General features: G+C 37.9%; 1 protein-coding gene and 2 long non-coding RNA genes across 12 annotated transcripts in view; all 3 read left to right on the top strand.

The window, feature by feature from the left end:
- The window catches only part of LOC122088695, an 18,369-nt gene extending 5,513 nt beyond the window's left edge, over positions 1–12,856 (top strand). The window contains exons 3-5 of one of the 9 annotated variants that reach the window (XR_006143124.1): positions 4,217–4,386; positions 11,997–12,088; positions 12,487–12,856. This is a non-coding gene — a long non-coding RNA (uncharacterized LOC122088695). Of the gene's footprint in view, positions 1–4,216; positions 4,387–4,900; positions 4,992–6,682; positions 6,834–9,281; positions 12,281–12,486 lie in introns of those variants that run through there. The other 8 variants (XR_006143119.1, XR_006143118.1, XR_006143120.1 and 5 more) reach the window with 8 other exon arrangements.
- Positions 12,857–14,485: 1,629 nt separating this feature from the next.
- Positions 14,486–15,519, top strand: LOC122091710. Its single transcript, XR_006144009.1, has 2 exons — positions 14,486–14,778; positions 14,858–15,519. It is a non-coding gene; the product is annotated as an uncharacterized LOC122091710 (long non-coding RNA).
- A 4,963-nt stretch (positions 15,520–20,482) lies between these two features.
- Positions 20,483–26,486, top strand: part of LOC122059860 (pyridine nucleotide-disulfide oxidoreductase domain-containing protein 2) — a 27,483-nt gene continuing 21,479 nt past the window's right edge. Inside the window, exons 1-5 of one of the 2 annotated variants that reach the window (XM_042622912.1) lie at positions 20,483–20,991; positions 21,384–21,697; positions 21,980–22,141; positions 23,558–23,737; positions 23,979–24,036. In XM_042622912.1, coding sequence (XP_042478846.1) covers positions 21,432–21,697; positions 21,980–22,141; positions 23,558–23,737; positions 23,979–24,036 — 666 coding nt within the window. In that variant the 5' untranslated portion in view covers positions 20,483–20,991; positions 21,384–21,431. Of the gene's footprint in view, positions 20,992–21,173; positions 21,284–21,383; positions 21,698–21,979; positions 22,142–23,557; positions 23,738–23,978; positions 24,037–26,486 lie in introns of those variants that run through there. The other variant, XM_042622903.1, reaches the window with a different exon arrangement.

Here is a 26,486-nt window from a genome sequence, read left to right as displayed (position 1 = left end):
GAGAGAGAGAGAGAGAGAGAGAGAGAGAGAGAGAGAGAGAGAGAGAGAGGGCTCTGGTAGCTATGAATCTCCAGCATATGTGAAAATTGTCTGTAGTCGTTGCGTTGGTGCAGTGAGCATTAGGTGATTGGGAGCCCCTTAGGACGTGTGCTCAAATGCTCTCAGCAGTTCGATACTCACCGTTCGGTACAGAGGATGTGAACTTTCTCCAGCACATTAGAGTCCCAATTTAAATTGCTGCACTAGACCGATTGAGGTCACTGGCGTGGAGTTTCTGCAACTCACATCGGTTGACGTGTTCTCATGGAGACGAACATCTAGACATGCAAGAAGTGACGGAGAGTTTTATTGACATTGTTAAGCACGTTAGGGACCAACGTGCCTGGCTATTTCGTTGTTTGTGCTATCATTGTTTGGTTCGCTCCATACACAGTTTAAGATATCAAAATAGGTCAATGGATCAAATAGGGCAGATATCGATCAAATCCTGATTCAGATTGGCCCGTGTTAGTCTGAATGAAATACCACTTGGTTGTCAGTAAAAAAATTTACTTTATTGCCTTTTATCTGTATTAATCCAGCGATATCGTATCGATTAAGATCGGATATGGCCAATACCGATCTAAACTGATCCGATCTAATTCCTATGAATCAGGTGCTTGCTCGGAACCAAAGTTTGTAATCTCGGTTCATGGATAGGAATGGATCACCCTGGATTGAACGGATTTACACCTGTGTTTAAAAAGAACAAATCAGTTTCATTGCCTCTTGACCCTTGGGTCGTATCAATGGATCGGTCTTGGCCGATACCGATCCAATCCCAAGATTACGAGCCATGTTCGGAACCGTTTCATCAAGTTCTCCGTTTACTCTTTTTTTCTTGGGATATAAACTCCCATTCTCTACTTTGACCCTCATCTGCATCTTGCTTGGCATTTTTTTTCTCGGTGCAACATCTTGCTCGCCATTGGAGTTCACCTTTACCTTGATTGATTATGTCATTATGATCTCAACATACATGGCATGACTACATTTTTGTGGTTAATTTCCTTCGTTCCTTCCTTACCTAGGGTTTCTGAATGGCTTCCTTTTCCTTCATTACTAGTCACATTGTTCATTTTACATCTTTATTGTTCTCTAATACGATAAATGGAATTTTGATTCGAGTGACATGTTATCACAATTGATTTTAGTTTTCATTTTATTGATTTTTTGAGATGCACTTCTCTTTCTTCCTAAATGCTGTTTCAGATTGGGAATAGCTGTATTTGCATTTCTATGGTCTTAAATCCCTTGTTCTTACCGATAAGTTTTGTTTGAGGAAGTATACTGGCAAATTCTCAAGTCATGATTAGTAGGTATTGCGTTGGGCCAAAGTTCCCTCTTGTTATCCTTGTCTGTAGGAAATAGGAATCAATTTAATTGTGTTTCACGACACAAAATCGATCCAATTTTGATTCGATTGAACAACATTAGACCTCTCTCTGAGTTTTTTTAGGTAGGGTATAGGACAGCCACTAGATTCATATGAATCACATCATTAGTGCAGCCCTATGGTAGCTTAATGGGACAAAGGTAGGAGAAGATGAAGGATAACAAAGGTGATGGAAGGGAAGGTGACGAAAGTCTGTGATTCTTGAAAGAGAAGGGGCTGGAAACTAAAAACTTAGATCGGAAATTAGGCTTTGAGACCATGTTAATAGAATTAATCGCATAAGTCTCCTATTTATAATATAAAATCATGAAAGTCATGATAGGAGTACAAAACAAAAATTATAAAGTATTTACAAGTATACCTGTAGAGCCCTGCTCTTTAAACCCGGTTTATTGGTTGGTTGGTTTGGTTTGGTCTTACAGAGTCTGAACCGGAACGGGTTGATGCCGATGCCTTGTGGTATATGACGGCAAGGGTGATGTCAAATGCGGGGTGGCCTGATAAGATTGAGTCGGTACCTGAGGTGATTTGCACGCCTAAGTCGTGCCCTTGCACATATCACAAGACCATGTATGAATAGGAAAGGTACGTGATCGTATTCGAGTGATAGGAACTTGGTCCACAACACGTGGCGAGAGTGAAATATATGTTAAGGCATCGTTTGCCTCCAAAATACAGCAAGGTTGGCTTGTTTGGGCAACTGGTAGGTGCGAGACCCACCAGTGTGACCCACCTGTTGGGGTATTGTGGACCCCAGCATGCCCAGCTTGGATGAACATGTGTCTTTTGACCTCCTCACCGTAATAAGGTCTTGTATGCCCGATGATGTCGGCTACATCGCTCGAAAACACGATTTAATGCGTTTATGTCCATAAATGGACAAAACCAAACAGGCCTTACAAGATATTTATGAACCAAAATATAAATAGCCTTCAGGTCTCTCTCTTCCTCATTTATGATTTTTAGCAAGGTTTGGTGAGTGAAGTAAATAGGGGGGAGAGAAGAGGAAGAAGAAGAAGAAGAAGAAGAAGAAGAAGAAGAATACTAGGGTGAAGGCCACTCCCTTAGGTCCCGTGGCCATGGTTCACCTTTCCGCCGCCGGTATCTTCACCGGTGTCTTGAGATCTTTCTTTTGAGGTAAGAAACCCCATAAACCCTTGAGATATGATGAAACCCTCTTTGTGTATGTTGAATCTAGAAGGTAATGGAACCCTTGCGTGATTTCTTTGAAGGATTTGAGAAGGGAAATAAAGATTTGGGAGTATTTGTAGAGGCATTTGAGTTTGTGGAAGAGGATCCCAAGATATGGGGTTTCCAAGCCAAGGTACGATTTCTTTACCCAAATCTTGTTGATGGCTTAGATCTATGGAACAATCAGGTAAAAGAGGCTTAGAATGTGTGGGGAATGAAGTGGGAAGCACCCTATGGGGTTTCCATGAGTTGAAATGGAAGAAAGATGAAAAACAGCAAAACCCAAGGAATACCGGTGTGTAGGACTGGTGGGTGTCACACCTACCAGTGCGACCCACCTGTCCTCTCTGTGTCTACTGGCGGGTAGGACCGGCGGGTGCCACACCTACCAGTGTGACTTGCCTGTCTTCTCTGTCTACCAGTGGGTAGGACTGGCGGGTGACACACCTACCAGTGTGACCTGCTCTGTCCAGACAGAATTCACAGGTGGGTCCTCCTACCCACCTGTATGACCCACCTGTAGCCCAAATGAGCTTCGATTGAACTCAAACTCACCGACAACCTTCTTCACATTATCATACGCGAAGTGACCATATCCTACGTCGTTTATGGTCCCTATTTGTACGTATTTCTAAATTCTTTATTTGTACTAGGTTTCGAGAAACTCATCTTCTCACTCCGAATCTTACCTGTATCGCAAATGCTGATTCTTCTACGAAAATAAGTGGGGAGAAGACTTTGATCTTAATTTTGGAGTGTTTTTGGCATCCTATGCATTCATGGACTATATTTACATTCCGATTGCCATTCTTATGCATATGATTGATGAATGAATAATGCATTTAGAACTGAACATGATATACCATAAATTCTATATGCATGATTACTTGCTTGAAATCTTGAGAATGGATTTATCATGTGATGGTTATGATGTCGGCTTGCCGAACATATGTGGGATTTATAGATTAGATGTTGTAATCAGCTTGGAAACAAATGCATTGGTACACCATGAAATGGGACACGAAAGTACTATATAGTTGTCCTATCTCATGTAAGAGCATGTGGTTAGAATATCCTAATCCCTTGTGCTACGACCTTTCCCAACAAGGGTTTACGTGTTGGGTTATCACTGGGGGTAAGTGTCAGGCGGAGACTGCCGTGGTTGTTAGAAGTACGCCTGACGATCATTAGGACAGTGGGAAACCTTAGTGATATATTCAGAGCGTCAATCGTACTGCTTTTAATTTCTATTGTAGTTCAGCCACCATTTACTTTTCTACTATGGTTCGGCCACGATTTACATTTCTGTTGTGGTTCTACCACGATTTACTTTTTCGAGTGCTCATGGTGGGCCTTCTCCGATAACCTTATGGGCGTATCGTGGGATGGAGAACGCATCTTGTACCCGAGGCATACGCGCACTGTGGTTGTGAGTAGCACGTTACCTATGACCTAGTATGTTTGTTAGGTGGAATAGGAATAAAATGAATCCCATGCATATAATATTATTTGCTTTGCATTTGCTTGTGTGAGTCTTTCTTTCCATTTACTGAGCTAGTGAACTCACCCCTCGTGTACATACATTTTTAGATGATTTTACAGGATATTTTGTAGAGGAACCTGTGCCGGGTCCCACTGACGAAACCCCAACGGGGGATTGGTGGGTTCCTGAAGAATTTGACGGTGACGGCTGCCCATGTGAGGGTTGTGTTGCAGGGCAACAATGATAGATTCTATTTACTGTACTCTTGATTCTTTTGGTAAATTTCCTTTTTGTGCTCTCGATATTTAAATTGCTATTTCTTGTGTAAATATCATGCCTATGGGCCCACATGTAAATACCTTATATATAACAATTTGGATATCAAGAGTATATGGAAAATTACAGTTAATCATTTATGACAAGACTTCCGTTGTATTATATTTATTGTATTCCATTGATCACTTGTGGTTGGCTATGCTGTGGTTACTGTGTCAGATGATCCTGGTGGTTTTGGGTTACCCAAAGGGAACCCGATCATCGGTCCGGTTCTATGTGAAGGAGATTGACAACACCCCCCATTCAGCCGCCCCACTCTAATTAGGGTCGGTGGAGGGGGGAAAGCCCCAATGTGTCCCTGCGGCACACTTATCCTTATTCTAACAAAATCGTTCCTTTTAATGTTTGATTAGACAACAAAATGCTTCTCTGAGTTTTATTGCCTTTGTTATTTGTGGTGTTTTTCTAATTAAATGCCATAGGATAGTAATTTGGATATAATTTCAGCCTTGAAGGTTTTGTTGTTTCTAGGAATATGGAGTTCAATTATTTGTGGGCCATTCAGTGGAATTCAAACAGAGCACCACCGCAAGTAATTTCAATAAGGTGATGTGGGGATGGAACCATTGATCCAACACTGCCACACTATAGCTTGAATAAACAAATGTAAAATACCTAATTTATTGGGATGGTAAGGTTTTCAATTCACTCATAATTGGCACGGTGTCAATGCGAGCCAAGGCAGACCAAGGCGTTGGAGGATTGCCTAAGTGTTTAGGCGACAAGTCACCCATCTTAAGGCAAGCAAGGCACCTAAGGCAACCAAGTGTTATTTTTTGTTTTCCATTTTTTTCTAACATTATTTAGTATACTACATATACCTTGTATCATAAAAAATCAACTTCAAGCCACATCAAGTCATAAAAATTCAACATTTACTCACATTTAATCATAAAAAATCAACATCAAGTCTTTTTAAGTCATCAAAAGTCAACATTTAAAGAAATGTTCTTGTTCTACAGTAAGTTTGACTGATCAAATGATTTTACTTTTTTACACGAGACATTTTTTATGAGGTAGAGCAAAAACCAGTTTTTCAACAAGTTTAAGAGTACTTAAATCGGAGTTTTAATGACAGAGTTATGTATTGGTCAAACTTATTTTAAAGCGCTTGAATGCTGTTAAATCGCCTAAATGAAAGATTTTATGGATGTCAAAATGGAAGATTATTTTACTGGTCTTACAATTTTTAGCAATGTTTTATCATTATAAAACTTTTATGAAATTTTCAGAATTGAAAAAAACCCCAGCATTTTAAAGTTGAAAATAGCCCGTACACTTGCCCCTATCTGAACATGCAGTAATGGGAGCATGGTGCACTAGGTTGCCCTTTTTATATATTTATTTTTATTGGGAGTTGACTCTTTATCCTCGTAGAATTTGATTTTAAAATTATTATTATTATTGGATTCAAATTGGGGGTATTTGCTTATTTATGAATAATCTTAGTAAATGAAATCATTTACTTAAATGATATTTGACATGAATAAGTGTTGTACGTTGCAATAAGCCGCCAGTGCAATAAGGCATCAATCCCTCAGACTCCAACTGGGCCTCTTGGATGCCTAGGTGATGCCTTTACAACTATGAATTTACTATGAACCAACACTGACCACATTACAGGCTGAATAAACAAATGTACAAAAAAAAACAACTCTTCCTTATCCCAACTAAATGGGGTTGGCTACAAAATCTGATTGTATTTTCATGAAATAGGTAAGTGTATTATAATAGATGGTGGATCTCGGTGCAACAGTAAGATTGCTCCTTTGCGACCTAGTCGTTGTGGGTTTAAGTCGAGAAAGGGGTAAGGCTACGTGCATTATGACCCCCCTAGACCCCACAGTGGCAGGGGCCTCTTGCACTGGATGCACCCTTTAGGTAGTGTAATATAATACAACTGCTGGTAACTGTGTTTAATAACACCCATCCGTGGGTTGCCCAGATGGTTAGGGCGAATTGGAGATTGTGTGGATAGGTGCACGGTCTTAGGTTCGACTCCCCATCTGTGCATCTGCTATTTAAGTGGAGATCGTGGCAGTGGGTTGCTACGCTATTCCCCTCGAGGATTAGTCGAGGTGTGCGTGAGCTGGTCTGGAAACCTTGGTTAAAAAAAAAAATCCCATTCTTTTCCTTAGCAACTTGTCTCGTAAAACCAAAACTTGTATCTATCCTTTCTGTCGTAGTGATCTTATAGATTATGACCTTTAATCTTAAGCATTGGTTGACGGTTACAGAATGGTTATTAATGAGGATTCTAGTCAGGCCTCATGGTTGTTGTTACAGTTGATACTAAAAAGAGGAGGATTTTCCATTCTAGATCAGGAAATTGGACCAGCTTGCAATTCTTCACATCCTTCTCACTTCGAATGGAACTTTCTTTCCAAGGTGAGTGAGTTTACGTTGCTGGTATTACTTCAAGAGCATGACTATACATGAAATGAAATTTGCCCTGTAAACTGATTTCAACTTTAGTTGGTTTGAATTCTTTTTAAAATGTAGGAGAACAAATTTTTTATTTATTCAAAAACTATATTGCAATAAGAAGTATATTTTAGTACAGATCACTATAGTTTACTTGTTTGACAATGGCGTGGGACCCGAGACCTTTTTGTGATTTTTGTTTTAAACTGTTCAATCAAAAATCTATATCCTGTAATTATGGTTCAATCCCTCATTTTTAGCTTCCCATCTCAAATCGAATGTATGATGCTGAGAAGCTCTTCCCCCCTTTTCTATTCAATGGTCCAAGTTTGTGAAATAGAATTTGAATTTCGAGAATTGGGTAGTTGGTTTAGCTTGCCCAGCCAATTGGGTTAGGCCTTTCCTTTTTAGTATTTGAGTCAGTTTTGAGTCTTTTAAATAAGTATGTAAGGGGCTATAACATTGGACATGAATTTGTTAATGAAAAAAAAAGATGGCTTCTACTATTGTGCTGCGGGATGCAGTTGAGTGAGATGCTTAAACATGAGGGTGATTTGCTCATTCACTAGTTCTTCTTCCCCCTTCTCAACACTCCATCGAATTCTCTTTTTTTTTCTTATTTTTCTTTTATTTGTTTGCTGTGAGAGAGTGTTTGAGAGCTAGAACTAAGCCTATTGGAGGACATCTTCTCTATTTAACTAGAATTTCAGATCCTGCCTGAGATTAGGATCACTTATGATTCTAGTTCTACATTAGATACTATTATTTGAGGATTTAATTTCTCTATCTAGAAAGGACAAAGTTTTCCTTCACCAGGTGAAGAGGCTCACTGCCCCATCCTAGGGTTCACAAAGCCTTATGGGGTTTTAGAATCTCTCGAAAATCCCCTCAAAATTGCCCCATGCTCTTGGACCCCTTACAGAGAATGGATGATGGGAAACTTGGTCCATCTAAAAATGTTTGTCCATTTTAAACACGAGGATATGGATTTTTCTTGAATTGTGTGTAATGTACCTATTTAATCATCAACATGTTTATTGCATTCACTTATCATAATTGTTTCCTTTTCACCTCATTTGTTTTGATGTAAAATAGTCGATAAAATAAATTGGAAGAGAACGGTACCTGGTTGCGTGGCTCCTATGCCAGTGTGGGACCCAATTGGAGAGTGAATCAATGCGTCCAATGGGTGGTAGGGTGGTCATTTCACCGCCCTTGTGTCTGGGCGTAGAAATGCACAACTAGGTAGTGTTCTTTTCTCCATATAAAATTTGGGAAGTAGTTCTATATTTGGGAGTATAGCATAAGCTAGCACTCCCTGAGTCTATCTCTCTCCTCCTTTTACAGAGTGGCAAATATGTCATTTTATTGGAATGGTGAAAGATAGACTCAAGGATGCGCTAGTGTATGCTGTGCCCCCTGACAGAGTTTTTTTTCCTTTAATTTTTATTGAAAAAATAGATTTTACATTTTTTGTTTTATAAATTGTAAATTTTCTTGTAAGCGATCACATTTTCAAGATTTAACTTGGAAAAGGTTATGCCATATTTGTCCATTAAATGAAGCCTTGAAAATGTAGGGCTTTGCTCGATACGAGTTGTCGGGAAAGGAAAAGAAAAAAATAGAGCGAGGCGTTGAGATAGAGAGGGCTTCGAGAGCTCTAATTGTTTGGTAGACTGGCACATTTGAGTTCTAGATTGGGGGTTTTGCCATTCCAAGAATTCCCTTTGGCCTTGGAATGTGATTTTAATTGAAGTTCCTTTTATTACTAAATTGCCATCAACTTTGGATTAATTGTGTTGTATTTTTTAAGTGGGTCCATATCGAGTCTAATTGAGTATTTTGACTTGGGGTTTTGCATCAATTAGGGATTATATGGAGTAATTATAGAATTGTCGTTGGGCATATATATGGGCCAAATTATTGCTTTGGTGGGCCCAGGATCACCTCAATTTGGATTTTGTACTCTTGAGAAAATTGGTACTGGCATGCTTGGTAATTGGAGTTATTTGTTCATATTTGCTACCGTAAGGGGGAGTTGGAAATTATTTTATTGTGGTGCTCTTGGTTATGTGATTCTTTGTGATGGTGGTTGATGAAAATTATTTGTCCTTGTGTACTGCTACACGTGACGGGGAGATTCAAATTATTATCTGCTCGATTTGATTTATTGTTTACTCAAGATTGTTTCGTTTGTAGACGTATCTGCTCGTGTATATTTTATCTTTGAAAATGGTATATTCAACAACTTGATGTTTGGTATATTCAACAACCTGATGTTTGGTCCCAAGCGACCCGATGCTACTTATTTATCTGTGAAATCTTTTTTGAGACTTCTGTCTGGGGAGATCTCTATTTGAGGCTTGTGAGTGCTTTTGTTGTAGCTATTGAGAGTTATAGTTTTTGTTGCAGTGCCTTCTTTGGGAAGATCTTCTGATGTAGCTGTAGGATGTGGGAGTGCCTTCTTTGGGAAGGGCTTTTGTTGCTGTTCTTCGTTGCTGTTGAAGTGCCTTCTTTGGGAAGGTCTTTTGGTATTGTTGTTGTTTGTTGCTGATGGTTCTACTTGGTTTATTCGACAGTAATTTCTTTATCCACTAATGTTTGATGTGTTTGAACTGATATTGCTACTAGCTTATGATGGTTGATTGGTGTTCTCTTTGTGCTCGTTGGAGTTCTTGTTGGTCCAAGCTGGAGCTTTATTTTGCTATATATATATATACTCTAGCTTGAGGGGGAGTGTTAGAGTGTACGAGTGAGTGTGTCAGTTGGAGGTCTATGGGTGTCTATAGACCTCCATACCATGAGATTATATTTGATTCAACCATATATTTGTTAGTTTCCTATTGGGGTTAGGGTAGTCGTTAGCTAAGTTAGAGCTAGTTTCCTATTTGTGTTATGAGTTTGTAATAGCTTAGTCTCACAGTTGTGACTCCCAAGTTACACCAATCTCTTTGTCTCTCATCTTTCTTCTTCTCTAATTCTTGTTTCTAATCTTTACAAATTCTTATTAAACAGTAGCAGAACCAAAAAAAAAAATCAGAAAAATATTTGTTCTAAGAAGTATAGTGTAGTAGAGATCATTCTGTTTTCCTAGTCTGACAATGGCATGAAACCCAGACCTCCTTGTATTTCTGTTTTATAATTGTGTTTTAATCCTTCGTTTTTAGCTCCCCATCTCAAATTTAATGTGTGAAGCTGAGAAGCTCTCCCCCCTTGTCTCTTCAATGGTCCAAGTTTGTGAAATAGAATGATTTTCCAACCAGTTCTCAAATCATTATATTGATTGATAGCAATTTAAGTCAAAGAGAATTGGGTAGTTGGTCTGGTTTGTCTAGCCAATTTTCCAACATGACTATCAACTGTTAGTTTTAGCTTTAGCCAGGAACCAGAATTTAACTAATGAGGCACTGAAGCACTACATTTTCGACATTCTATTGGACTTTCTGTTTTTGTTGATTACAATGACTTGGATGTCTCTTTGTGATGTGACCAATTAGGCATTGGCCTACATATTAACACTTCAAAGTTAAAACAGAGTCATATTTTAGCTTTAAATCTTTCGATTTCTTGTTTGTCAACAAGGTAGTTGTCTTCTTCATACCATTTTCTGTTTTTGGTCCTTGCTTCTGTAATCTTTTTGTGATTCAAAAATCAAAGAAAGTCTAATATTATTTTCCAATTTTCTTTCCTATATATTAGGGTTATCTTTTTATTGAGAAAAAAAAAAGGATGTTAAAAAGTAATCAAACATCCATGGGGCATCTTAGTTCGTACTTGAACTTGTTGGGTGCATCTAGCCATGCTGCTGAATTCTATTTGGGAAAATTGTTGAAAAATCAATAATTTTGAAAACATTTACAAAAGTACTTTTCCACAACCAATATAAGGTTTTAAAATTTTCATTAGAGGTGGGTTGGATCCTTGTTGAGATCTGAATATTCTCCCAAAATTTTCACAATTTCAATTCTTTTTGCAAACTCAAAATATTTCGCTGAAAGTCAAAAGTACTGGACATTCTTATGTACTTTTTTTAATTAGTTCAAAGGGGATGGGGAGGCCTTGGTCACATAACTTGGACTAGTAGAACAGAATTCGGGCCAGGTTGAATATGCAGTTAAATCCAATTATATATATATATATATATATATATGGTTTTAAGTTTTTTGAGAGAGGGATAATTGGTTGACATGATTACGATGGGCATTTCACTTCTTGTAGTGTGCTCTTTGCACTTGAACTTGTAGGAAACATGGGAAGGAACCATGTGTGGATGAGGAACTAGTGGATATGTTGGGTGTGATAGCATCATAGATTAAAGAACTTGGTGCTGCATTTATTCAAGGAGAGGATTTTACTTTTGCATTTTCTGATAGAATCTACAGAGGTGATGAAGGTAGATGCATCAATTCTGGCATCATAGATGATGTTTTTTAGGGTTTTGAAAACAACAATGACAAGTTGGCTGGAGTCTCTCTCTCTCTCTCGGGATGATAATAGGAGGGGTAGGATGGTTGGGAAAATGGTAGATGGGAGCTTGAAGTTGGCAGATCATTGTTTAAGGTTAGTTCCGAAGGGGGTGTATGGCAACGGATCTGTCCCAAATTAGAATTTCTGAGTCAGAAATACCTTTTCGTGTTTCTATTAATTTGGAATACTTCTGTTCAAGAATTTGTTGTATGGTAATATTTAGAAAAAAATATTCCTACCACTGAAAAAAATAGAAATGCGTATGGCATGCATATTGACAGAAGTACATCATCTAGTGGTGGTGGCCGTGTAAGAGTGAGTCGTTATTAGTAATTATGTTGGGTCTTTTTTTTTTTTAATTTATAAAAGACCACTTTCAATTTGTTTCTCAAAAGACCATGAAAAGTGTTTCTTTTTTCCGGTTCATTTATAAAAAGAAAAAAAATAGACCTTACGTCAAATATATGTTCTATTCAAAATGTGTTCCAAAAAAACAAAAAAACACCAGAACTGTTTTTTTAAACGTTTCCATACATACACCCTCCATAAATATTCCTTTTTTGTGGTTGTCTTCCATTTGGATCTTGTTTTGGCTTTTATAATTTTATATTATTTGACAACTGATTTTCTTGTGTTGCAAATATGTTTGAGCTGTCACAGGTGTCTTGGAATGTGGTGGCTGAGTTTGATAAGCTTTAAAGTTCTGTTCACCAGGAGGCTGAACTACCCTTTTCCCATGTGCATTATCTTGGGTATATGTTCTTCACATTTAGGAATTGCAGAAGAATACTTTCAGTAGATAGAATTGCATAATACATTTCCTTATACATTCCTGACAAGTTTGTTGAGATTCTATCTTTGAGCACTTTGTAAATTCTGCTGTCTATGTTTAGCACTAAGTTTCATATCAGTAGTAAATATGTTTGTGCCTTAGTTATTGATCCTGGAATTTCAAAAAGTTTCCCTTGTTTTATCTCAAGTCTGGATTTTTGGGTTGTTTGGCTAGACGATTGATAAAATATTTGGGCATGGATGCGGTGAGCTATAATTGATTAGTCTGGATTGATAACTTGGAGTAATGCATCCATAATTTTTTATATAGCGTAATTTCAGTAGAGTTTACCACTGTTCAATATTTCTATGACTAAAGGTTCACTTCATTAGTGTCATACTGCTGCAAGAAGCTTACTCAACAGTTTGAAGCAGGCCATGGAAAAAGGATGGAATATTAGGGAGATTTGGAGTGGTTCCGTGGAAATGCATAATCTGGTAGTAAACTTTAGCACCGATTCGTGGCCGTGGATCTCCATCTCCTTATTTTTGTCTATAGATCTTTTTTTTTTTTTTTGGGGGGGGGGGGAATAATTTTTGTCTCATGGAATGTAAGATTTGGTGCTTTTGTTTAAGCGGCTTGCTTACCTTGTTATGCATAAGAAGAACAAACTGTCCATAATATGATCAAAGGTGGATGTACTGTCTCTCTTATTAATGGTATTATGTTTCTTTTCACATTAAAAAAGTGTCATATTGCTGAAATTTAGAGTATTATTACGTTTCTACAGCTTTTTGAGTGGGATGTTGCGAAAGACTTAAATTTTTTTTTCATTTTGGTAGATAAAGGTTTCCTTCTTTTTCATCTGACAAACTTCTACGCTATTATTTTCTGTGATTTTGGTATCTCAAATCTAGGCTAGCTTTTAACGTCATGCTCTTCTCATAGTGATGAGGCCCCTCTACTCATTGATCCTCTCCTTGTGAAATTTCCATTTTTTTTTTTTTTCCTTTTACTTGCTTCCATGGAAAAATAAAAGGGGAAAAAGAAATAAAATGAAAAGACAAGTAATTTCACTTTTTCTGCTTCTCCTTTGCTTCTATTTTATTTATTTATTTATTTTTTTTGGTGTCATCCTGCAATAATTTGAACTTAAAAGAGGTTCCCATGGAGTAGCTAATTTTCCTTTTTTCAATAATTACTAATCCTCTTAACTATCTAAGTCCCCCTAAATTAGTTAGTGATTGTATCATCTGCATTTAGTAGCAACAACCTTCAAGCAAGGGGTAAAACTGCAAAGATGTATCTCAAATAGGTTAATTGAGAATGCTATGAGAATTGGTGATAAGAAAATTGGAGCTGACAATCCACTTGAGTTCAGCAACCACAACACAATCTAACCATTGTTTAATTTAGTTATAATTCTAGTTTTTAATTTAGTTGCCTATTGGTGACCACTCAAACATGATTTCAGTTCTAAATTCTACAACCATATAATTTAAGTTGTGTAATTCAAATTTGTTATAATGGCATCTTATGAAGGGTGTGAACCATGGGAGGTCAAGATAGTGAATCCCTAATTATAATTGGGTTATATCAAGGATGAGCTTAGCCCTTATTTGTTTGCGCTTGTCATAAATGATTTAACAAATTCAAGATGAGGTTTTATGGTGTATGTTTTTTTGCTGATGATATTGTTCTGGTGGATGAGATAGTATAAGAGATCAATGATAAATTGGAGCTATTGAAATCTCTATTGGAATCAAGAGGTTTTAAGATAAATAGAACGAAAACGGAGTATATGGTGTGGAATTTTAGTAGCACTAGGATGGATAATGAAGTGGTGAAACTGGAGGAGAGAGAGCTGGAGTTAACCAAAGAAGGTGATATAGAGGGTGATATTTTTTCAGAGAACTGAAGTAGGATGGATAAAGTGGAGAAGTGCATTTGGAGTGTTTTGTGACTGACAAATTCCTCTAAAGCTTAAAAGAAAATTTTACAAGACACATGTAGATCGGCTATGATGTATGAGACAGAATTTTGGGCAACTAAAACACTTAATATAGATAAGTCAAGTGTAGCAGAGATGAGGATGTTGAGATGTATGTGCGGCAAAACTATTAGAGATAGATCATGGAATGATTATATTGGATAAAAATCCTCTGCAATACCTTATCTGTGCAATACTGTGCAATACCCCCTTCAGATGATGACATGTGGACAAAATGGTTTGAACGGCTCGGATGAATCCTACATTGATCCAACTATAAACCAGTGGTTCTTCGGTTTAAACCGAACCGTACCAATGGTTCAAACCAAACCGCACCAGGTTTTGAATTATATTAAATCAAATTTCTCCCTCTTTCTCTCAGTCTTACGTCTCTCCCTCTCTGCCCTAACTTTCACGAAGCTCCCTGCGAGCTGCTCCACCAACGACTGTGCTCACCTCAATCCCTGCACACGAAACTCCCTGCGAGCTGCTCTCTGCTCTCTGCTTCCTGCTTCCTTCTTCCTGCTCCCTGTAAACAAAAGGAAGGAGAGGAAGAAAGTCGCTCTTCCTCGCAGATCTAGCTCCCTGCTTCCTGCAAATACAAAGGTACATTGAAATCTTTGTTTCCAGCCACTGCTCTTCACCCTCTACGAAGACGATGCAGATCTACCGCCGGAGAGGTAGGTCAATCTCTTTCCTTGTCCCTCTTTCACCCCCCTCTCCCTCTCTTAACCCTTTTTTATTTTTATTTTTGGGCAGCTTACCATGTTGATCCAGCCAGGTTGAAGTTCGATTTTATCAGGGAGAGTACTTTTTTTCAGTCTCTGTGCACGAAGGTAAAACTCGACTCTCTGTGTCTCTCTCTTTCTCTAAAAAGGCATCGAAATCACTGAGCTAGATCTGTGATTTGAATGTGTGAAGTATGGAATGCGATTTTAGGGTTGCTTTCCTTGGCTGATTTGAATTTGTTTTCAATAAAATTTCAATCTCTCTCTACTGTGTATTTACTTGCTGTTTCTGTCCAACCATGGACATGGTTAGTACATACCCAATGTCCTTGGTTCCTAATTTTGATGATAATTTTGATGTTCATTCTCTCTCTCTCAGAGCTACCTAATTTTGATGATAATGGGATGTTCTTTTTTTATTTTCTTTTAATCATTGAACCTGGAACCTGCAAAAGTGGTTCATTACAAATTTTACAGTTCGGGGAAGGAGTTCTCTTATTATAAAACCTGTTTAAAGCCCCAGAAAAAAGAAAGAATTGAAGAATTGAAGAATTGAAGAATTGGATAGCCATGTTTGTGATTGGAAATAAGTTGCCTTTTCATGTACTCTGGCAGAATTGGATGCAACGTGTAGGATCTTGTTTGCTTGTTATATTCTCTATGATAGGATGTAGAATCTTTTTTGTAGGTAAAGAGTCTTTAGCTCAAAATGGTAGAGCACATGGGTAATACCCAGGGTATGGTGGTTCGAATCCACCAAGGCTCTTCTTCAAATATAAAAAGTGATTGTATTTTTAGGTGGATGGAATGCACTGTTACCTAGTACCCTATCTTTTCAATTCCCTGTTCTTTTTTCTGTTTTTGTGTTTCTTGTTTTTGGTAGTCTAAAAGGAATGAAGTTATTAGATTTTTGCAGGTTATCAATTCATTAGATGATGGGTTTCCAGATTTTTTTCAGTACTGTTACCGCACTTTTCTGGTTTGGTTTCTTTCAAATAGATAGCTTACAGAAATTTAAAATCCAAGTTGTGTCAATTACTGTATAACTGAATCAGCCAGATTATCAATATGGAGAGTTGTACAATATGTTTTAGTAGAAAGCATTCAACTGTAGAGCATAAGTATAGGCATGCTCTTGTTATAGTCGTAGAATCCCTGTGCACCCTTGGTGCATGGTTTTGGATTATTTGATCAATGGGGCTACTGTTTTCTGCAAATTGGTTTTTATGGCTAGTTGGGAAGGGGAATACAGTAGTTCATTAATTTAGTGATTCCTGCAATTTTCCTCCTCTTCCCTTTATTTCACAGAGTGGATCAATGGGGCTATTGTTTTCTCTATAAATGGTTTTTGAACTGATTGTCTAACAAGCATTTCTTTCTTCATTCCTCTTGTATTGTCAATACCAGGCTTACCAGCTCTCTACTAGTGGACAGTTTTCAGTTTTTTCATGGCAGAAGCACTGTTCCTTATCCTCTCTGTTTTGAACTTTGTTTGTTGGGATAGAACATCACTCTCCAATTGGGTATGTACACAACCTTTGTATTTGCAGGTTGCAGGGAGCAGGGAGCTAGATCTGCAAGGAAGAGCGACTTTCTTCTGCATGTTGCATGTTGCATGTTGCTTCTCCCTTCTTCTAGTTCTGGGTCTATGCTTTATTAAATTATTCAGCAAAGTTGAAAAACCTAGATGCTCTGGGTAGGGTCTGATCCAATAGAATATAAGTTTTACTGTTAGTTGGGGGAGGGGGTTTCTGTTTGGGGTTTACTGATATAGAATGGAAGCTATGTCATTCTACAACATTCAAAAGTACTCAAAGCTCTCTCCTTGGTAGATCTATCACAGTTAAACAGGTTTTTTATTAATGTAAAGTTTCAATTTTGTTTTTGTTATAACTTTCTTTTATTTTCCAACATTCTCAATTGGACCACATAATGGATAAAAGTGAACTATGTGGATCCATTTTGTGGTCAGATTACAGGTAGAGTCTAGGAAATGGTTCCTACCTGAAACTTATTTGGATACAACCTTTGTCGACAACAACTGTTCTTATGAGTTTCATTTAATGCTGTCCAGCTTGGTCACTTGGCTTTGTAGATGGTTGAACTAGTATTGATTTTGACCTATGTATCAGCATCAACTACTAGTCTTGGGGTTTCTAATAATTGTGTTTAAGAGTGACATGTTTTGTTGCATTCTTTTGAACAATAACACAGCCAATCACTTTCCCTAAAAGAAGAAATGAAAAAAAGCCATCTTAAAGTTATGGCAATGGAACAAAAACTCTTTGTCTATTCTCCTTTTTAATTGGAACAAGAGGATTGCTCTGCAAGTTCAGAAGTGAACTGAGAAATTGTTTGTTAATTTTCATAGTAGCTCATAGAAACCTGTTGCTGATGATTGACTAAAACAAACTTGGCTGTATTCAGTGGTAAGATCTGAATGGTGCTTGTGTTTGTCTATGTTTTTGAACATGGAAGTGGGTTTAGTGTTATAGTGGTGGTCCTTATGGCTGACGCTTTAGATTTGTCTCATTTGTAGAGACTGCAGAGCATCATGAAGCTCAAAGATGAAACAGACGAGTGATCCCCTGTAGACAGTTTCTTCAGGCAGAGGAGTGATCAAACAATAGATAAAGGAGCATTCCATTGTTGATATGGATCCACTCGAAAGAATCTCCTTAAGAATGGTGTTGTTCAGAACCTGCAAGAGCAAGTTAGTTCACAACAGAGCAGCTTCAGTAGTACTTCATTCAACTATTGGAGAAACAAGGATTAATAATGGCAGTCTTGCTTTAGGAGACATGAAGCATTATTAAAACCATAGGGTTTATTCCCATTTGGGTCCAAGTGAAGTCAACTCACTACCTGGTGTCGGCCACACAAAGCCTGTTATGCCATAAATGTCAACTCATAAGCAAGGATTGATCTCTAAACTCTTCTACCCAGGTCACCTTTGGACTTACCAGAGTCTTTTACAGTACCTATCTTTGTTGCAAGGCTGAGCCATCTCATATGACTCTAACTGATCTTATCATTAGCTCAAGTTTTCTCTCATTTCTGATTCTCCCCTTCCAATCTTGTGATTTACACTACCACCACCATCATTAGCTTTATGAAGTCTTGAGTGTCCAGTAGAAACCTTTGGAATCCCTTGGTCTTGTTGAACTGAAATTTGCACAAAAGCCAAAGATCACTGAAACCAATAGAATTGAACCGAAAAACCTTGAAAAATGCAATTTCAAACATAGAACTGAAAAAGGTAGAACACATTCATTCACTTTTCAAAGTCTTGGTGGATTCGAACCACCATAACCTAATCACTAACCCAGGTGCTCTACCATTTTGAGCTAAAGACTCTTTACTTACAAAAAAAGATTGTTAGTACATTAGAGGCTAAAAATCAATAAAAATACTTAGAATCCTAGATATATTCGCAAGCACAAAAATAAAGATCCAATGAAACTGTGTGTTTTAATGGCACAAAAAAAATTTTAAATACTCTATATCAAGAAGAGAAGAAAAATATCAAGAGCAAGAGTGCACAACTACTCTATATCAAATAGAGAAGAAAATGGTAGCAGAAATTCCAAAAATGTCCCTTGTTTTGATAGAGACAGCAAGCAAATACAAATATGAAATTGAAATTTTATTAAAAATGAACTCTAATCATACAAATATAAATACAAGGACAGAGACAACAAATCTCTTAGGTTTTGACAGAGACAGCAAGCAAATCAAAATGATGGAATTGAAATTTTATTGAACAGAAACTCAAATCAACCAAGGAAAATAATCCTAAATCTCTTAGGTTTTGATAGAGACAGCAAGCAAATACAAATATGAAATTGAAAATTTAAAGATAAGTAAACTCAAATCAGCCAATGAAAATAATGTTAAATCTGCATTCCCGTCTTCACACATTCAAATCACAGATCTAGACACATTGATGCCTTTTGAGAGAGAGATATAGAGAGACAGAGAGGAGAGTTTTACCTTCGTGCACAGTGACTGAAAAAAAAAAAAATCTCCTTGGGAAAGTTGAACTTCGACCAGGATTCAATTAACAAGGTAAACTGCAAAGAAAAAAAAAACCATGACATTAACAAAAGAAAACGTTGGTGCAAAGAGCTTTGTAGAGACATTAACATTAACATGAAAGAGAGGGTTGTTCATTAGAGTTGAGTATTTCATACATTTGCAGAGAACTTTGTAACAAAGAGAGAACGAGTTGAGCGAGGAACAAAGAGAGAGAGAGAGAGAGGAGTCGAGGTAGGAACAGAGAGAGAGAGAGAGAGTCGAGAGAGCAGGGAGCTGGGAGCAAAAGAGAGGGTTAGGGCAGAAGACGGAACAGAGAGGGATAGTCGAGAGAACATGAAGCTTTTGGTGAAAGAGAGGGTTAGGGCAGATATAGTAATAGAGAGGGAGAGTCGAAAGAGGAAAGAGGGAAACTCTTTCACCTTTTATTTCAAATTGATGTGAATCGAATCGGTTTGCTCTGATACGGTTTGGTTCAAGTTGGTTTTTCACTGGTTTAGGGTTGTATCAATGGTAGACGAACTTGGACCGCTCATTTGGCATTGTAAACATTTCGACTTCTGCAGGGGGTATCGCACACAATTGCACAAGATGAGAATTTCAGATGATTTTTATCCGATTAGATTAGATATGAATTAAGAGTTGCCTCAATTCGTGACAAATTTGAAAAAAATTGTTAAGGTGGAATGGACATGTTCAACGAAGGCCTTGTGATATCCCAATAAAGAGGAATCAAATTCAGATAGAAAATCTTAAAAGAGCTAGGAGTAGGCCTAAGATGATTACAAAAGAAGTTGTAAAGAAAGACATATAGAGTTTTGGTCTTAACTCTAGTATGACCTCAAATAGAGTTGTTTAGTGGACAAAGATTCATGTAACCAACACTATTTATGAGGGATCTTCTTGAGGTGTTGCTTTGTTTCTTTCTTTTTTTACTTTATTTTTATTTTATCCATTCACAATTCATATGGTCGACTCCATGACTCCATTTAGTTGAGAAAAGCCGAGTTATTATTGTTGTTGTTGTTGGCATCTTATGAAATTATTTTAAATAAATTTATTATAAAAAATAAATGATTAATAAACATCGAAAAAACTTCCTTTAACATATAAAATTTTAATTATGTTGAAACCAACAGAGGGAAGATAATGATTAATGACAAAACTACGATATCATGTGTCAGTGCTCCCAATGGCTTCGCATATAATGATTTCTTTGGTTTTGATTCTGTCCTTCTTGGGAGAAAAGATAGTTGCCTGGTTATATGGCCAATCAGGAGGACCAGGCTCCCCGTGAGACAGTGTAGACTGTACACAGCCGGATCGAAATTGTCCACGGAGAAGGAAGTCGGCGGACACTGGCAGAGACCTATTAGGATAACGACAATACGACACATGTACCTGAACATGTGGACGGCCAGATTGTGAGGATGGTGTAGCGCACGGGCTTTGACAGGTCGGGTCTGAGATTCGAACAAAACCCTAGTCCTCACTCCTCACCCTTCTTCCTTTTATCTTAATGTGTTTCTGGTCCATCCCGGTTTGATTCCATTTACCTTAACCATGTGTGGGAGACTCTAACCCCGACCCCCACGCGAACCCTAAATGTTCAAAACTGACCAAAGAGAACAGAGCTCCCTGAAAAATATTCTTAAAGAGCATGGCCATGCAATCGTATAAACACAACTGAACTCTTGAAAAGCAAAGAACCTTAAGATCGAGATTCAGGAGCAGAATCTGTGAAACAATTCTGTAACGGAATACCTTAATTCTTCAATGATGTAAAGCTCTCTTGCGAATTACAGAATTCAATTCTCATCATCGACCAGTGAGTGGTCAGTCTCTGATGTAGTTCAGAGCACATCCCCCATTTTCAGCCTCTCTATTGGTCTTCTTAACCATAAAATCCCAGCTTACGAATCCAATGCAACTGGCCAAGAGACCTGAACCTTAAACATTAACAACCATACATTATGAAACCTTAGTTCTCAAATCATAAACCATCCTTAAACCTTGATTTATGAAATCTAGACTTTAAAGTTGGAATCAAAGGCAAGAGGTAGTAGGAAGAGGGAAAGATATTATCACTTTTGAAGGGATCGTCGAAGGTTGATAGGGAAATCGTTGAAGGTAATTACATTTTAGAAGAAACGATCGAAGACAGTTCCTGTCTACATCGTTGTCGCTGCCCTTTTACCTTTCTTAATCAATTTTCATTGAATATCGTAATTGTGGTAATGCGGGATGATATCAGTCTATGTGTTCTACATCAATGTCCATTTTTTGGTGCTTGATTTTCTCTATTATTTGGCAAATTTTGAAAATATCATCTCCTTTTCTGGGGTAGATGTTGAATGACTCATACTATCGCGGCACTAAGATCTTCCCTCCAATGAAACTTAGCAATGGAGGAAATTTATGTGTAATCTACAACAGCTAATTTTTGTTTTTAAAACAGCATTTCATATTTTTAATGGTTAAAGTACCTCACTAATCACTCTTGCAATCCATTACGCGTATAGGGTGGTCGGAGTTCAGCCAGACCAGACACCAGAGAGACTCAGAAGAAGATGTGGCGAAGGTGTCTGAGCACCAGCACGGTCAGCGGCTCACGCGAAGCCCTTGCATCGAAGAAGAAATGGGATGCCGTAGTGGTGGGTGGAGGCCACAACGGCCTCACCGCGGCAGCTTACCTGGCTCGTTCCGGACTCTCCGTCGCCGTTCTTGAGCGACGACACCTCATCGGTGGTGCTGCCGTCACTGAAGAGCTCATCCCTGGATTCAAATTCTCTCGTTGTAGTTACCTTCAGAGTCTTCTCCGTCCTTCCGTCATCAGGTCCTCACTAATTTCTTTACTCCTTAATCATCTTCTTTAACCTACTCAGAACACAGGTTTCTGTCTCCAAGCCTCACTTTGTGAAAAGTTGGTCTATTCCCTATCATCAATGTCTTTGAAAAGAACAGCTCAGTATCTACATGTACTGGTGGGACTTGGGAGTGTATTCATATCAGATGATTATTGGTTTAATTTTCTCATTCTTCTGTATAAAATTTTAATTTTTTGGTTCTCTGAATTATATATCTTCTATTCTTTCCCTGAAAATTTCTGGTGCAAAAGGGAGCTTGAGCTGGGAAGACATGGGCTAAAGCTGTTAAAGAGGAATCCTTCGTCGTTCACTCCGTGCATTGATGGGCGTTATCTTCTTTTGGGTCCTGATGCTGACATTAACCACTCAGAGATCTCGAAGTTCTCTGAAAAGGATGCAGATGCATATCCAAGGTAGTGTATCAGGACCTTTGAAACTCACTTGTCATCTTTTCTCATGGATCGTGCCCTGCGGATGTCTTATTTATTTTGAGATTGCTCCTGGAGTTCAAAGCCTTTTCCGTGCTGATGCTCTAACTGGAGCTGTAAAAAATGGACCTGACACACATTTGTTGACAGCGTTCAGTGTAGCTCTTTTTTCTGAAGTTGGAACTTGAAGTTCATTTAGCAAAATATTAAAATCTATGAAGAAGTTGACCCAGCATAGATAACTTCCCTCTGCATTACTTATGGCCTATTTATTCAGTTATGAACTAATGGTGTATGTTGTTATTCTTTCTTCTAGGCTGGATGAAGTGCCAAATTCATTGCATATGGTGGAACTTGTGAGTTGTGATGCAAGTTTGTGACCTAAATACCTAATTATATAACCGAATTGGTGCATCAAGAATAAAAAAGCCAATATTTTAAACTCTTGGCTGTAAATCTAGGTTTTCCACTTGCTTAAATCTTGAGGTTTTGGCCAAAAAGTATCGTTTGTCATCCTCATGAGCACACTTTTAATATAACTTACAAAAAAGGTGTAGAGGACTTTGTTTTCCTGAATGAGTGGAAAAAAACTTAAATGTTTTATTCGTTCTTATGTGGTTAAGCTATGTTAACCTATGTTGAACTTGCTTGAGAGTTTAGTGGGAAAATGACATGGGTTCCAGTGGTCCTAGTTGCGCAAAAAATACTGCGCAAAAAATAATTATTTTTTTGCATGTAATAGAATCTGCTTCCTGCCATATTCATGTTTCGCCAATTGGACCAGCTAGTAGTGGTACTTGTGTTTACAATCATCAATAATGACAACCATGTAAGACCCTCATTGAACCTTATGAGTTTTGAAAGATCTAAAAATACCTGCTATGTAGCCTGAAACTGCCATGTACTGATGCTTATCTCTATTTTTTATTTTTTTATTTCAGCAATCTTTCCTTAAGGCCTTCTCCTTCCTTAAGCCTCACCCTAATTTATAATCTTACTTCTAATTTTCCCATCATGGGTTAGGAATTCCTTCCATACAGCAGAAGTTTTAGCATCTAAATTGCCACTTCTATATCAATTTTCAGTCTTAGAGATTGTAGAATTGACTTACTATTGTAGCATCAGGCAGATGAAAGGATGAGTATGGAAGATATTAGTGATTAATTAATAGTGTACTGGTCAAAGTATTGAGAGTAAAGTTTCTTTACCTTAGTATTCAAGCCTTTCAAAGCGTGAGACATTTTTCCCCCTTTAGCTTCCTTCACGATGCTCATGTGGGTTCTCTAGGTCTAAAACTAATTCATTCGAGTTTAATTTTTAAATATCTTGTTTCTAAAGCTCCCCAACGTTGATTTGTTTCTCCAACATTTATTTATTTGAAATATGGCTTCTAACATGTAGATATGAGAACCAGCTACAAAACTTCTGTAAATTCATGGATTCTCTCTTGGATTCACCTACTCCTGAAACTGTGCATGAGGTTCTGTCCTTCACCGATCAGATGAGGGATAAATTACAAAAGTCGGCATTTTGGGCTCATTGTTTGCAACAAGCTCTAGCATTGGGGCAAAAAGATATGGTGTGAGTGTTCTTTTCTTCCTAATCACATTGAGGTTCTCTTTCTCTCTTGTCTATTGTTCTGCTTTCTCATGTCCAACTGACAGCTTTGCCATTTATTCTTTTCCTTCATTATATTTTCTCTGTCTTCAATTAAAATGAGAAACAAATTAAACTCTAGCTTATGAAACAAACATATCATTTTTTTTTTGGATAATTTCTGCTTTTTTTTCTAAAGTTAATTTGTCTTGAATTATTTTTACAGGGCTTTTGTGGATCTCTTACTATCCCCAGCATCAAAGGTTTTGAATAATTGGTTTGAGGTTGTTACATTTTCTTAAGTACTATCCATACTCTCTTGGTGGCATGTACTTCAGTCAGCTCATGTGTTTAACTTTATTTGCGTCATGATGTCAATTATTTAGAATTTCACATGCTGTTTCTATATTGCCAGGGCAAGAGCAGTGGATGTGAATTTTTTAACCTCTTTGATAAACTAGTTCACCATCCAATGGTTGATGTAAGACTAGATCACATAGGACCTAATCCCAGGCAGGATCTGAAAATCTGGCTGAAAGGAGAAAGAGAGAACTTATAAACTAAGGGTCCAAGGGATCTCAAACCCGGTTCAAGATAGGCTATTGATATCCCCAAATAGGCCTCTAACAATGGCTGGAATCAGATCTGAAGGCCAACAGAACAACCAGCAGCAAACCTGGACGGAATAGTGTTTTGCAGGCACTATGGGATAAAACCTGTGGTTGGCAGGAGGGGCCTCAGATGGCCCTGAAAACCTGGTCGAGTTACCCCCTTAGTGTCCCCAACAAACCCCTAAAAGGGCTCTGAAAGGTGGCTTCTATGGTGGGAGTTCTTGAGGAAGTCGATCTAGTCCAAAACCCTGACAGTGCTCATATCGATCTGCTCTCCTTGGCTGGTCCTCAATATGATCTTGGTAGATGGCTGTGGGTCTTCAAACAATCTTGTAAAACTCTCCAACATCTCTCACAAAGGTTAAAACAGAAAAAATAAAAGAAGGAAGAACGGAGAAGAAGTGGGTAGGGGAAATGGCTATCTCAGCTTGGGCCTCTCACCCACAGCTATCCCAGCTGTTGAACATCCTCTCAGGAATAAGGAGAAGCAATGGCTGTAAAATGCATTCATTCATTAATTCTCAAAGACTCAAAGTATTACATCAACTCCTCTTATATAGTAGAGGGTACAACCTTACAATTTAGAAACAAAACCAAAATAGAAACTAACTGATTTAAGGAACTAAAATACCTACTTGTTCTAAGAAACTAACATAAGACCATAAAGGACTCTTCTAGAAGACTAAATCTAACTTTGACTAGTTGTTAACAAGAAACACAAAAAAGTAACCAAAATGGGACCAAATCACTGTTCATGTGTACTGTTCCTGTGAACAGTATTTTCTGGTTTTGGGTTGGTTTGATGGGCCAACTTTGGGGCTGGCTAGTCTGGTTTGATGGAACCAGCAGCCCCCTTCTTTTGCGGGCTCAATCTACATCAATGGTGAAAAGATTAACTCATGGCATCAAGTTGTTGCTACTAAGTTAGGATTGCATGATTTTTGGGATAGTGGTTCTGGTTTGGCTTTTCGTCGGTTTTGGAAGGGTTTGTGAAAGAACTGTAGGCTTCCTTGAAGGTACTAAACTATGGTAGGCTAGGGTGTATAAAATTGTCCTTTGGAGGGACAACTGGTGTTTTAACAGGGAAACAGATAGGGAAAATATTTATATAGCTTCCTTTGAAATATTTTTCGGTTTACTCCCAATGATGGCAAACCTTTTCAATGACAAGGAATTTTGAAACTACCATAAATCATAATTGCAAATCTAAAGAAATTGGGGAAGGCTGGATGAGCTGGGTTCTAAAGACTAGTAGAAGTCTCTGGGTAAAGTCTTAATATGTATCATTCTTGATTGATGCTTTTCTTAATTCCCCAAGATGGCTTTATGAGTCAATGACCATTCTAAGGTACATTTGTTATTATATTCTCTTCTGATCACTTATTTCTAGAGGTTAGTTGCTCCAGGATGTGGCTATTGTGTGCCTTAGGAATGAGGAACTGGTGCGTCATCTCTTCATTCATTGTCAATTTGTTAAAGGGGCATGGATTAATTTTGGATGGCATGAGATTAGTTGTGCAGGGTGGGGGCATTTTGTTAATGTGCTTGAGAGTTGGTTCTCCTTGTCCAGGAAGAGACGGTAGGAAATCTGGCTGCTGAGTCCAGATGGTCTTGATCCATATGGCTTGAGGGGAAGAGGAAGGCCTTTGAAAACCAGTTGGAACCAGCTTAGGGGTTACTACTAAAACTAATGAGTCAGTTATGTTTTGGGCCTTTCAATATGAGGAAGAATTTAAGGAATTAAATAAAGGTCATGTGCTAATAACTGGTGCTTCTTTTTTTTTGGGGGGCGGGGTGGGAGGGGGAGGGAATTTATCTGTTCCATTCTGTAAAGCCTCAACTTTATTTAGAATGCTGCTTTCAGGAATGCTTAATCTTGTCTTATCAAAGAATATATATATATATATATATATATTTTCCTGTAAATGAAATACTGCTCCTCTAGTCCTCTCTGCTTTTCAAAAAAAGTTTCTCCCCACTACTTTCCAGCATGAAATAAATTAAAATATTTGGGAAAATTGAGGATGAACTTTTGCCATTTGTTAGAAGCCATCGTCCTCTAGAGAGTATTGGGTTGGCTGGATTCTTTCTCATTGTGTTGTCACCCCTCCAAAAAAAAAAAA

The sequence above is a fragment of the Macadamia integrifolia genome, chromosome 2, assembly GCF_013358625.1.
Source record: "Macadamia integrifolia cultivar HAES 741 chromosome 2, SCU_Mint_v3, whole genome shotgun sequence".
Taxonomy (NCBI): Eukaryota; Viridiplantae; Streptophyta; class Magnoliopsida; order Proteales; family Proteaceae; genus Macadamia; species Macadamia integrifolia.
Note: the sequence above shows the minus strand (reverse complement) of the source record. Positions and strands in the feature narration are given on the sequence as shown.